At 47.2% G+C, this 13,462-nt stretch overlaps 1 protein-coding gene across 1 annotated transcript in view; it reads right to left on the bottom strand.

The window, feature by feature from the left end:
- Positions 1–5,059, bottom strand: part of LOC137430913 (1-phosphatidylinositol 4,5-bisphosphate phosphodiesterase delta-1-like) — a 66,894-nt gene extending 61,835 nt beyond the window's left edge. The window contains exon 1 of the mRNA XM_068121685.1: positions 4,888–5,059. Within this exon, the coding sequence (XP_067977786.1) occupies positions 4,888–4,972 (85 nt within the window). The 5' untranslated portion in view covers positions 4,973–5,059. The remainder of the gene's footprint in view (positions 1–4,887) is intronic.
- Positions 5,060–13,462: the final 8,403 nt, after the last annotated feature.

Here is a 13,462-nt window from a genome sequence, read left to right as displayed (position 1 = left end):
GAATGTGAAAGTCCTTGAGTGGCCCAGCCAAATCCCAGACATGAATCCCATTGATAATCTGTGGAAAGACTTGAAGATTGCTGTTTATTGATGCTCCAAATACAACTTGACAAAGCTTGAGCAAATCTGCAAGGAAGAATGGGAGAAACTGCCCAAATCCAGATGTGCAAAGCTTGTACAGACATACCCAAGAAGACTGGAATCTCTAATGGCTGCAAAAGGCACTTCTACGAAGTGTTGACTCAGGCGGCTGAATACTTATGTAAATTCGACATTTATGTATTTCATTTTCAATATATTTGAAAAAAATTCTCAAAACATGTTTTCACTTTGTCATTTTCGGGGTATTTTGTGTAGATCGGTGATAAAATCCTTACTGAAGGCACTTTATATATAGGATCTTTTAAATCCATAGTCAAAAGATAAAATAGGGTGGTCCCCTCATCTTGTCTGAAACGACATCAGTACAGCGCTTTGAAGTTATCATTCTCTCTGAAAGCAAACTTGAACAAGTCAGCGAAGAGGTTAATACTTTCCCAATTGAAATATTTTGCAGCCCCTCCTCTTTATTGTACCTTCATGCTTCTTCATGTCTTTGTATAGAAGGCAACATCGAACATTCCCATGTCAATCAATCAGACAAAGAGTGGAGCTCAGACAATAGGCCACGTTATTTTCCCTTGTGATAGCTGCCATGCTGTAGAACAAAATTCACAACTATAATAAACCTCTTCTCTGATCAAGCAAACACAAATAATCTGACCTTGCAATAACCAAATTACAAAAAGTTTTATTATGTTGTAAAGTTTCTATTGTAACTGCATAGTTGGTGAACAGATTGTGACCTTTTCAGCTCAAAAACAAAAGTATATATATGTAGGAGCACCAACAGCCTGCTCACGAGAGGGTCTTCCTCCAATGGGGGGAAAAAATCCATGTCCTCTATTATAAACACCACTGGGGGCGTAGTGAAGCAATTACATTAATGAACAGGATTATAGATAATTGAATTTTAATTATTGGTCCTATGGTTGGCAGCGAGTGCCCCGGAAGCATTGGCGGAAAGAGAGTGGCAATTCTATGAGTGGGAAAATTGCATGCTCAGTCAGGGTTTCTCAGATAGCTCAGATGGCAGAGCACTGGTATGGTTCACCAGAGGACCTGGGTTCAATTCCTGGTACCAACCCTGTAGTTTTCCCACATATATCAATTTAATTAATTTATAATCCTGTTCGTTAATGTAATATATACATACATACGATACATACAGTATGTGCAGAAAGCGGTTGTCCAAAACAGCTTTCCCTTCATACTTTTTTTTTCAATGTTCTTACCTTCGTAATCTGTCCTGTGTCTTAAAATCCTCTGACAGGCCGTCGGGAAAAGCTTAGTTGGGAGAAACCGCCCCCACCATAGTGATCGGTCCTGCACCATGAGCAACATCTCGGTTAGAAAGTCAACGGTTCGACCTGCCCATGGACCATGCGATGGGCCAATAGGAGCCGGGTGGGGAGGGCGAAGTACGTCACTAACTCCGGTGGGGTCTGAGTGTATAAGAAGCATGTCCGGCTCTGCCAGGGATCTTAGCCAAGGAGTCTTAGTCTGATTTGCTGCGGCGTTCCCTCATAACAGAGTGTTCAATTGCTGCCGCCAATTACAATCATGCCCTCACCCTTCAATCAAGCTCTGGTCTGCGGCCTGATAAAGTTCATGCAAAGCCATCTCCCCATTTCAAATTTGCTGTCTTGCTGGTCACAGCCCCCAATATTCAGTCTTGTTTGACTCTATCTTCCTTCTGACTACTGAGGAGTGCCTAAGGCTTTAATGCATAGATTATTTAAGGTTCCTGTTTGTTTGTTGACTCGAGTGTGCCTATGTTGGTAGAAGGTTAATTATTACAGATTTGCTTCTTTTTGTATTCCCACTCCGTGTGCTTTCCATACACTTCATAAAATCACTTGGTCTCTGAGGGAATTTCAGTGTCTTGATCATTAATGAGTTGTGCACGTCCATTAAAGAACAGATTGGGTTCGTCAGACAGCACCAGGACAAGATCGTGCCTGCATCCAGCAATTTTGCTTGGTCGCCATTAGAGTAACAGGCGCATGGCACCGATTAGCATGACGCGTCGACTGGCACGGTGGTTCCATTGGAGTATGGTATCGTGGCAAACAGGCCCGTAATCCAACTCGGAACAATTAAATCAGTTGACCATCCTGACTGCTTTGACGCTGTTCATCAGGATTCAGACCGGGCAACTGGATGCACCCGATGGCTGTAATAATATAATGGGGCATAATTTATTTATTTTTGAATTTGCTCCCAAGGCCCAGTACACAAGCTCATCTGATTTAATATCATAAATAGGATCGTTCACAATCGTTTTGATATTTCTAGAACTATACAGCTTGCTATCTGCCGTGCACTAGAGGACATTCGTGCAGCGTTTCCGTGTTCTACTGAAATTAATACTACATTCAAAACTTCATCGTGAGCCAAACACATACGTCCAATTATTTCCGATCATGTAACCTGGTGTTGGCTTAACCGTTAGTGTGCCGGCTTTGGATCCCAGGATCCTGAGTTTGAATCCTGGTCGATCGTTGAATTAACACCAGGGTGGTTGACTCAGCCTGTCATCTTTCTGAGGTCGGCAAATTAGTCAGGTTCACTATGTTAACAAATATAATTTTGGGATTAGCAAACCTGTACATTTTTGGAATCATCAGAGCATGGAGAATCCGAAAATCGATGTTGGCATTTGCACAGACACCTGCATGGCCGCCATTTTGGATTTTCAAAATGGCCACCATAAAATACATATTTTGCGCGATCTCGGCTTCTAGTCAACCTATAAACTTAATTAAATATGCTAATCCTATGTTTTCTGGGTCAAGGAATCAAATAAAGGCCTCAAAATAGTGCTCAGGATTATAGAAAAGCAACAAACAAAGGTAATTGAAAACCATTGTCTTTATATTTGTGATATAACTGTATTACATAATACATGATATTGCAAGTCCTTTGAAGTTATAGGTATGGGTTTATAAAGCAAGAAAGCAGCCTTGTTAGTATCAGATTGAACTATAAGTCCTATACACAGGATCTACTAGGTCTATACCGTTCAGGAATATGCTTTTACAGATCTTCATCACTGTCCTGAGTGTCATTTTCGCAAAGGTGTCAACGCAAATGTAAACATTAATTTTTGGATTCCTCATGCTCTGAATATTCCAAAAATGTATAGTTTTGCTAATCTCCAAAAAATTTAAACGAAAAAACCTGGTGAACCTGACTAAATTGAGCACCAGCTTGCTGGGGATGAATGAGCCATTCGGGTATCTTGTGTCGCAGTGGCGACCCATCCAGGATTGTGCCCAATAGCCAAGGAAACTGCTTCGGCAGCCCTATGCGTCGTCACGGTGCAAAAAGGATTGGTCATCATCATCATCAGTTACGATCACTGTAATTGTAATGTTGCCATTCAATCTCCCGATACCTCTCAGTCCCGGGAAAAAAATAATTAATTCACAAATCGAGCCCTTACATGAAGGAATTGAGTTATTATGGTCCGACTATTTAACCCTCGGTTAGTGCAGCAGGGTATCTCAAACTCCTGGCGATGTTACTAACCATGTCCATCAGACCTTTATGACCATCATTTACGATTGGGCCAAAATTGATTGATCCAAAAAAAAATGCACATCTTGTGTAATCAATCCTTATAAGGGGAAAGCATTCCTTGTCATTTCCTTACAAACCCCTGGGTTTGTGAAGGTTTGTACGTCACCGGGCTCCAAGAAAACTTTGTTCACTGGAAAGACCGAGATATAATTTCAAGGATCAGTGTTATTAAAAAGTGGAATAAAAAATACGTTGTGATCAGCATTCAGCATTATTACTTCTACTATAAATGGACGAGTTGTGTGTGTGTGTGTGTGTGTGTGTGTGTGTGTGTGTGTGTGTGTGTGTGTGTGTGTGTGTGTGTGTGTGTGTGTGTGTGTGTGTGTGTGTGTGTGTGTGTGTGAGGCATACTTTTTGTGTATTAATTACTTACGTATATTAATTAATTAATTACGTACTATTGAAATGTACCTTTCAACTATTTATACCGTTGAGACACTTTAGATATTTTAAGACCCATAAGATCCTTAAGACCCCAAAGACTCCTAAAGACCCAGAGGACCCAAAACGTCGAGGACCCAAATGACCCAAAAGTCCATGAGGACTCAAAAGTCCCTGAGGACCCAAAAGATGCAAAAGTCCTTGAGAACCCAAAAGTCCCTGGGGACCTAAATGACGCAGAGGACCCAAAATACACTGAAGACCCAAAAGTTCCCGAGGACCCAAAATAATTCTGAGTCCGGCAGGCAGGTATTCTACCAGGTGGTGAAGACCAATGGAAATTTGGTCCAACGGACCAAAGGGTCCCCTAGTGTAACAAAAAGATAACATCACAAATAGTAAGCAAAACATTACAATGAAGCATTGACCTGAGGGAATTTGGAGTTTGGCCCAGGTGGCCCAGTTAAGCCCCACATCACACCTCGGTGTCCTGTTACCACCTGGGACATTTTGTCATCCAGGCAGAGTTTCAAAGCAGCAAGCCGATGCAACTTGGCGATGCCACGTCGAAAGGAATGCAATCCATTTATGTTCCTTTAACAACTTCTCGTAACTAACTTCAAGTGTTTGTAAAGTCTAATCAGGTGCGTTCCTTTATAAACATTGAGCACGAAAGTTTGAAAATTTGATTGCGGGGACATTATATACATTCGGTTAGACAAGAGGTCATACTCAAGAATCCAGGAAAGTTAGTGATCCTCAGTATAGTTGACACTTGGAAACAAACGTGGAACGCGCCGGCACAGCCGTACAGGTACGTACCCATTTCCTTAAGTTTCTTCAAGCCACATTCCAGCCTTCTGTCAGCTTCTTCCTCGGAGCCCCTCGGTCCAAACCAGCATGCCATGATTTCCAGAGGAACGGACGACCGCACTTTAATCACGACAATCCCGACTTCCCGAACTGGGAGCCACACCCATCTAGCGCGATACCGAGGAGGGCAATCTATCACTGGTAACACAGGTAACGCCGAGTGGGCGTGGTTCGAGACCAGAACAATGGCGACGAATGACGGACAAGTGAACTGTTTAAGAAAAAAATTCCCACGGAAGGAGGTCGAGGCTCATGAAAGCCTACACTGTTACTGTCAACGTATGATTGATTGTTTCAGTGTGAGCGTAAAACAAGGAAGCAGCACGAACCGTTTTTAAACTCTTTGGTGTTTGTGACTCTTGTACTGGTAGTATTCAAACCGCAGACCTCCCACACTCAGGGCGGCCCATTACACTACCGTACCAAGCAATGATGGTTGTTGTTAATAACTGCTGCTGATTTTGATGCTGGTCTTGATGCTGCTGCTGATGCTGCTGCTGCTCTTGATGCTGCTGCTGATACTGCTGCTGCTCTTGATGCTCCTGTTGCTGTGATTGTTGTTGCTGCTGCTGCTGCTCTCGATGATGCTGCTGCTGCTCTTTTTGCTGCTTCTGCTGCTCTTGATGCTGCTGCTGCTGCTGCTCTTGATGATGCTGCTGCTGCTCTTGATGCTACTGTTGCTGCTACTGTACCTGCTACTCTTGCTGCTGCTGCTCTAGCTGCAGTTAATCTTGCTGCTACTGCTCCTGCTGCTGCATACTCTTATTGTTGCTGCTGCTGCTGCTCTTGATGCTCCTGCTCTTGATGCTGCTGCTGCTGCTGCTCTTGTTGCTGCTGCTGCTGCTCTTGTTTCTGCTGCTGCTGCTCTTTTTCTTTTTTTTCTTTTTTTGTATACTGAATCGAGGCTCGTGAAAGAGCTAATCTTGATGTTGCTGCTTCTGTTGCTCTTGATGCTGCTGCTCTTGTTGCTGCTTCTGATGCTCTTGATGCTGCTCTTGATGCAGTTGTTGCTGCTACTGTACCTGCTGCTGCTGCTGCTGCTGCTGCTGCTCTAGCTGCTGTTAATCTTGCTGATACTGCTCCTGCTGCTGCTGCTGCTCTTGCTGCTGCTTTTGCTATGCTTGTGGCTGTTGCTCTTTTGGCAGCTGTACTTGTGGCTGCTGCACTTGCTGCTGCCACAGCTCTTGCTGCTGCTGCTCTTGCTACTGCTCTTCTGTTGCTAATATTGCTGCCACAGCTCCTGCTTTTGCTATTCTTGTGGCTGTTGCCTGTTGGTCTTGTGGCTGTTGTTCTTGCGGCTGAGGCACTTGCTGCACTAGTTGCTGCTGCTCGTTTGGCGTCTGCTCTTGATGCTGCTGCTTCTGCTGTCCTTCATGCTGCTGCTTCTGCTCTTGTGCTGTTGTTCTTGCTCTTGCTGCTCTTGCTACTGCTACTCTTGCTTGTGATGCTCTTGCATGTGCTGCTCTGCTACTCTTTCTTGTGCTGCTCTTGCTGCTGCTGCTGCTCTTGCTACTGCTCTTGATGTTGCTAATATTACTGCCACTGCTCCTGCTGCTGCTTTTGCTATTATTGCAGCTGTTGGTCTTGTGGCTGCTGCACTTGCTGCACTAGTTGCTGCTGCTCTTTTGGCTTCTGCTCTTGTTGTTGCTGCTCTTTTGGCATCTGCTTTTGATGCTGCTGCTTCTGCTGCTCTTGATGCTGCTGCTGCTGCTGCTGCTGCTCTTTATGCTGCTTCTGTTGCTGCTTTTGCTATGCTTGTGGCTGTTGCTCTTTTGGCAGCTGTACTTGTGGCTGCTGCACTTGCTGCTGCCGCCACTCTTGCTGCTGCTGCTCTTGCTACTGCTCTTGCTGTTCCTAATATTGCTGCCACTGCTCCTGCTCCTGCTGATTTTGCTATTATTGTGGCTGTTGGTCTTGTGGCTGCTGCACTTGCTGCACAGGTTTCTGCTGATCTTTTGGCTTCTGCTCTTGTTGCTGTTGCTCTTTTGGTAACTGCTCTTGATGCTGCTATTTCTGCTGCACTTGATGATGCTGCTGCTGCTATTGTGCTGCTCTTGCTTGTACTGCTCTTCATGATGCTACTTGTCATGTATGAAGTGCAAATAGTCACCGTTGTATCCCTACACCGTGACCGCGTTGTATCCCTACACCGTGACCGCATTGTATCCCTACGCCCCAGCTCGGATGGCGCTGAGATGAATCGGGCCTGTATCGGCAGAGTGAATAAACGTGTACGACAATTGATCGTAGTTTGTCGAGATACCTTACATGGCGACGAGGATAAACATCTAGACCATGACTTCTTTCGGCCATATCGATGAATTCGACCCTCATGAGGGGGATTTTGACACGTATTCTGAGCGGTTGTCTTTTTACTTCGAGGCGAATGGCATCGCGACCGAAGCCCGGATGACGGCCGTCATCCTGTCCGTTTGCGGAGGTGAGACGTTCACACTCGTTAAAAACCTGATTCGTCCTCGGACAATCCAGGAGCTCACGTATGCAGAGCTCAAGGCCGCTTTGAAGGAACATTGTAATCCATCTCCTTCAGTCATCCTGTGTCGGTTTAATTTTTACATGTGCAGACAGCAGCAAGGTCAGTCGATCGCAGACTTCATTGCACACCTCAAAAAACTGTCACATCTGTGTGAGTTTGGGGACACGATTGATGACATGCTCCGTGATTTGCTGGTGGTTGGCATGTCCGATGACCGCACTCGTAGACGCCTGCTTGCTGAGAGAAGACTGACGTTCCAAAATGCCAGAGACACCGCCATTTCCATGGAAAGTGCTGAACGCAACGCTACAAGCATCGGTGCCACTCGCTCGTCTGGTACCAGCCCTGCTGTGAATCGGTTGGATCATGTTCAGCCAAAACGTTGGAACAAGGCTCCTCGTCAGAAGCCAGTGCAGTCTCAAACCCACAACAAATGTTTTCGGTGCAACGGAAAGCACCCTCCGGAGACGTGTCGGTTCAAAGATGCCACCTGCCATTTCTGTTCGAAAACTGGCCATATTGCTCCAGCTTGCATCACTTGCAAATCGGGAAAAGGAAAAGCCGCTGACAAGATTCATCAGTTTATCGGTTCGGAGGCACCTGAGCTTGACCAGGTGAGCTCTGTTTCCGACAACTCAGAATCGTATGACCTGCTTCATATTGATTCTCACCATAGGCGGGACCCTCTTCTTGCCAATGTTGTCGTCAACAATCGACCATTGCAAATGGAAGTCGACACTGGTGCGGCCGTCTCGCTCATCAGTGCACATCGGATTTTTATGTGAAAAATAAAAAATATTTTTTCACATAAAACGGCTTTTTTGTGCGCCAAAAAATTATTTTTCTATTTTCGGAGAAAAAAATTTTTTCGCCCTTTTTCGGGAAAAATAAAATAAAATGCCCTTTTTGGTCGAAAATGTCTGGCAACGCTAAAATTAATTAGGGGATTTTTCGAAATTTTAAACTGCGATCGAAATTTTTAACTGCGATCGATCTCAAAAACAAAACGTTGCGTCCACTTGCGTGCGTTGCATCCCCAGCGTGTACAGCAGTGAGGCGGTGTACTACAGTGAGAGAGTGTACACAAAGTGTGAACAAGACTCCTATCAAGATGAGTGCTGCTCTTCGTGACAAGTGGCTGAAGGAATTCAACGCTGGCGGCGATGGGGCCACCTTCAAGTACGTGTCGAGTGACACGGCTTTCTGTCGAGCTTGTGAAAAGACTTTCCGGGCGAAGCAGAAGTCTGAGCTGGCCCAACATGTCCGAGGAGACCACCACAAGAGCAACTTGGCCTTGAAGAAGAAGAGGACTGTCACGCAAGCCACCATGGAGGACTTTGGTGGCGGAAAGAGGCACAAGTGCGACGTCGTGGCTCAGGAGCTGTGCCAGGCCATGCTGGCCGCTGGCATCCCATGGTCGAAATTGGAAAACCCTGCCCTCCGGTCGTTCCTGGAGAAGCACATCACTCTCCAGATCCCCGATGAAAGCTGGATTCGAAAGCACTACCTCGACAAGTGCTACGACGAGGCCTTGGTGGGGATCCGTGCCGACCTCGGACAGCAGCCCATCTGGCTGTCCGTCGACGAGACGACCGATTCGGCAGGTCGATATGTGGCCAACATCATCGCGGGTCGCTTGTCCAAGGAGGGGTACTTTTGTCCCCACCCCGTCCAGTGCATGTTTCTGGAGAAGACCAACTCCGGGGAGATCGTGCGCGCAGTCAATGACACGCTGCGCTATCTTTGGCATGATTTCAAGCCGGAGTGCCTCAAGGTCCTCGTCAGTGACGCCGCGGCCTATATGATCAAGGCCGGCCATGCCCTGAAGGAACTCTTCCCGGACTTGCTGCATGTGACTTGCGTTGCCCACGCGCTCCACCGTGTCTGCGAGACAGTTCGAGAAATGTTCAAGGACGTCAACGACCTGATTGCCACGACGAAGAAGGTGTTCGTCAAAGCCCCGTCGCGTGTTGTCCTTTGGAAGGAGCAGCAGCCCAATCTTTCTCTCCCCCCCCCCCCCCCCCCCCCCGGAGCCCATTCTGACTCGGTGGGGGACGTGGATCGACGCTGCGGTGTTTTACGCCGAGCACTTCGAGGCCGTCAAGGACATTGTGGACCAGCTGAACGATGACGACGCGATGGCAATCCGGAGTTTCAAGGACCTGTTCGGAAAGGCGGACATCAAGCTCAGTTTGGTCTTCTTAAATGCCCACGTGTCGTTCATCCCGAAGACCTTAAGCAGCTGGAGGAGGCCGGCAGGAGCTGGCCAAGGCCTTCCAGCTCCTTGATCAGGCCAAGGAGGAGCTCGAAAAGATCCGAGGCTGCCGTAAGGAGATCCTGCTCACCAAGTTCAAGGCGGTGCTGCAGCGCAATCCCGACATTGGTGTGCTGAGGACAGTGGCTTTGATCCTGGATGGAGATCAGCACGGATCTGAGGTTGGTGTGCCGGCTGGAGTCAAGCTTGCCGACATCTCCCTCTTGAGGTACTGCCCCATCGTCAGCGTCGATGTGCAAAGGTCCTTCTCCTTCTACAGAAACGTCCTCACCGACCGCCGACACCGCCTCACCAAGGAGAACATTACCAAGATAATGATTTCAAACACCTACTTTAACCGTTCCTAAAAGAGTCTTGTCAATTTCTTCTAGTCCTCTACTTATCAAACAATGCGGTTGCAATAAAGGTACCTGAACGTCATTTTTTACCTGTTTACTAGCCCAGTGCTTAATGTTGTGCAGGAAAAAGCTTACCATTTTTTGTTCTTTTTTTGACTGATTTCTGAAAAACTTGGTAATAATAAAAAATGAATAAAACGGGGGAAAAAAATATTTCGGGATTTTTTCACTTAAAAAAAAAATCCGCTTTTCAAAACATAAAAGGCCTATTTTCTTAACATAAAAATCCGTAGTCTACCTCATCAGCCATGCTGTTTTCACAAACCTGTGGAGTGATGCTGACCGACCCCATCTGAAACCTACTACCTATGGACTCTCCACCTATACAGGTGAGAAGATTGTTCCCTGCGGTACATGTGACGTCACGGTGGGCTATGATAACCGTGAGTTTCACCTACCCCTGATCGTTATTCCTGGAATGGGCCCTTCCTTACTCGGCAGGAACTGGTTGAGCATAATTCGACTGAAGTGGAAAAGCATTCATCAACTCCGGGCAGCCAACGTTTCTCCTACCGCAGCATACACACTCAAAAATGTGCTGGATACGTACCCGGATGTCTTCAAGGATGAGCTTGGAACCTTGAAAGGACATATGGCTAAACTCAGGGTTGACCGGGATGCCAATCCTATATTTTGCAGGGCTCGCCCAGTCCCTTTCGCCCTGCGTGAGCGGATTGACAAGGAACTGGATCATCTTGAAAATCTGGGGATCGAGCAAATCCAGTATGCCGAATGGGCGGCGCCCATCGTTCCGGTCATAAAATCGGACCAGTCCATCCGCATATGTGGAGATTATAAAATGACCGTGAACAAGTGTTCTTCATAGGATAAATATCCAAACCCGAGGATCGAAGACCTCTATGCTCGTCTCACGGGAGGCAAGACTTTTACGAAACTCGATCTCAAATCCGCCTATCTACAGCTCTGCTTGGACGAGAATTCGAAACAGTATCTTACCATCAACACGCATCGTGGGTTGTACAGGTACCACCGACTTAGTTTTGGAGTGAAATCTGCACCTGGAATTTATCAGCGTGTCATGGACAGTTTGTTTGCCGCCGAACGCAACGTCGTTTGTTACCAGGATGATATTCTGGTTACTGGTCGTACGGACGCGGAACATCTACAAAACCTGGATAGAGTTCTGAAGAAGATTTCGGACTCCGGCCTACGTTTGCGTCGAGACAAGTGCAAGTTTATGGTGCCATCAGTCACGTACCTGGGTCATACGATTGATGCCGAGGTTCTACACCCGACAGATGAGAAAGTCCGAGCTATCAAGGATGCTGCTGCTCCACGAGACGTGACCGAATTGAAGTCATACCTCGGTTTGCTTCAGTTCTATGGTCGTTACATCCCGAATGTGACCAACGTTTTGGGCCCCCTTTATCGGCTTTTGAGGAAAGGAGGCTCCTGGAGCTGGGGATCCACTGAACAATCAGCATTCCAGACCTCTAAGGATCTGCTCAAATCGTCCAATGTTCTCGTTCATTTTGATCCAGAGAAGGATCTTGTGCTGACATGCGATGCCTGTTGGTATGGAGTGGGGAGTATATTATCACATGTGATGCCTGATGGTACGGAAAGACCGGTTGCATTTGCATCCAGAACGTTGTCCCCGGCAGAGAAGAACTATTCCCAACTTGACAAGGAAGGATTGGGAATCATTTTCGGCGTCAGCAGATTTCGCCAGTACCTTCTTGGACATCATTTCACGATTCGCACTGATCACAAGCCGCTGATCAGTCTGTTTGGTCCAACTAAGGCGACATCTGACACACTACCGCCCAGGATCATCCGCTGGTCCCTGTTTCTCGCTGCTTATGACTACACCATATGTTATAAGCACGGTTCGTCTATCACAAATGCAGATGCCATGAGTCGGTTACCCCTTCCAGAATCCGTTGATGATTCGCCTACACCAGGATCCATTATCGCACTGATGGATCATCTGGAGGATTGTGCTGTCGATTCCGGCCAGATCCGCACTCACACTCGACGAGACCCCGTTCTGTCCAGAACTGTCCAGTCTGTACAGCTTGGATGGCATTTGCTACCTGAGGGTGACCCAGATTTTGCGGCTTTTAAAGCACGTAAAGACGAACTCAGCGTGGAAAATGGTTGCCTACTCTGGGGATGTCGTGTCGTGATCCCGAAAAATCTGCGTTCCAGGGTCATAAATCCATGACCGTCACCCCGGGATTGTGAAGATGAAGTCACTCGCCAGAAACTATGTGTGGTGGCCGAATCTTGATGCTGATATCGAACATCATGTTCGACATTGTTACCCCTGCCAGAGCACCCGGAATACACCTGCGAAAGCGCCACTGCATCCCTGGGAATGGCCCAGCGAACCGTGGCATCGCCTACATCTCGATTATGCCGGGCCTATTAACGGCAGCATGATTCTAATAATTACGGACGCACACACAAAATGGATTGATGCCTATGTGACGCGTGGTACTACGTCAGCCATTGTCATCGAAAGACTCAGACGCTGTTTCGCCACCCATGGTCTGCCCAGGATGATCGTGAGTGATAACGGTTCGGTTTTTTCCAGGTCCGAGTTTGCCGAGTTCACACGTCCGAACGGCATCAAACATAAGTTTGTCAGCCCACATCACCAGGCTTCAAATGGCTTGGCTGAACGATTCGTGAGAATCATCAAATCCGGATTGCAGACTCTTCAGGAGGGAACCCTGGAAACAACGCTTTCTCGTCTCCTGTTCAAATACCGCATCACGCCACAATCAACAAGCGGTGCAGCTCCGTCTGAGTTATTGATGAAACGACACGTGAGATCGACACTTGACAATCTCAAACCAGACATACCATCAAATGTTTATCAGAACCAGCTTAATCAAAAGTTGGTGCACGATACCACATCCAACAGTCGATGTATCAACATTGGAGATCCAGTGTTTGCCCGAAATTTTGGTGCAGGTGCGACGTGGCTACCGGGGGACATCATCGAGAAGCCAGGTCCCCTGTCCTGCGTGATTCGCCTGCAGGACGGCCGCAAAATTCGTCGACATCAGGACCACATAACCTACTGTCACTGTGAGTCGATGGAGCCTGTAGCATCGTCACAGTCAGGACAACAGTTAGACCCACCACTGCCGGAGATCGTGGTGGCCGCTCCAGCCGGCTCGGATGCCCCGAAAACCTCTGCAAACGCTACACCCTTCGTGGAGACCAAAGGAATCACCTCGGACTCTGTATCCACTGGTACACCGCGACCCGAAGGAATCACCTCGGACTCTGTATCCACTGGTACACCGCGACCCGAAGGAATCACCTCGGACTCTGTATCCACTGGTACACTGCGACGCTCAATGGGTGAGAGAAAAGCAC

The sequence above is a fragment of the Myxine glutinosa genome, chromosome 7 (assembly GCF_964187855.1).
Source record: "Myxine glutinosa chromosome 7, kmMyxGlut1.1, whole genome shotgun sequence".
Lineage (NCBI taxonomy): Eukaryota > Metazoa > Chordata > Myxini > Myxiniformes > Myxinidae > Myxine > Myxine glutinosa.
The sequence above is the reverse complement of the archived record's forward strand: the minus strand, read 5'-3'. Positions and strand labels throughout refer to the sequence as shown.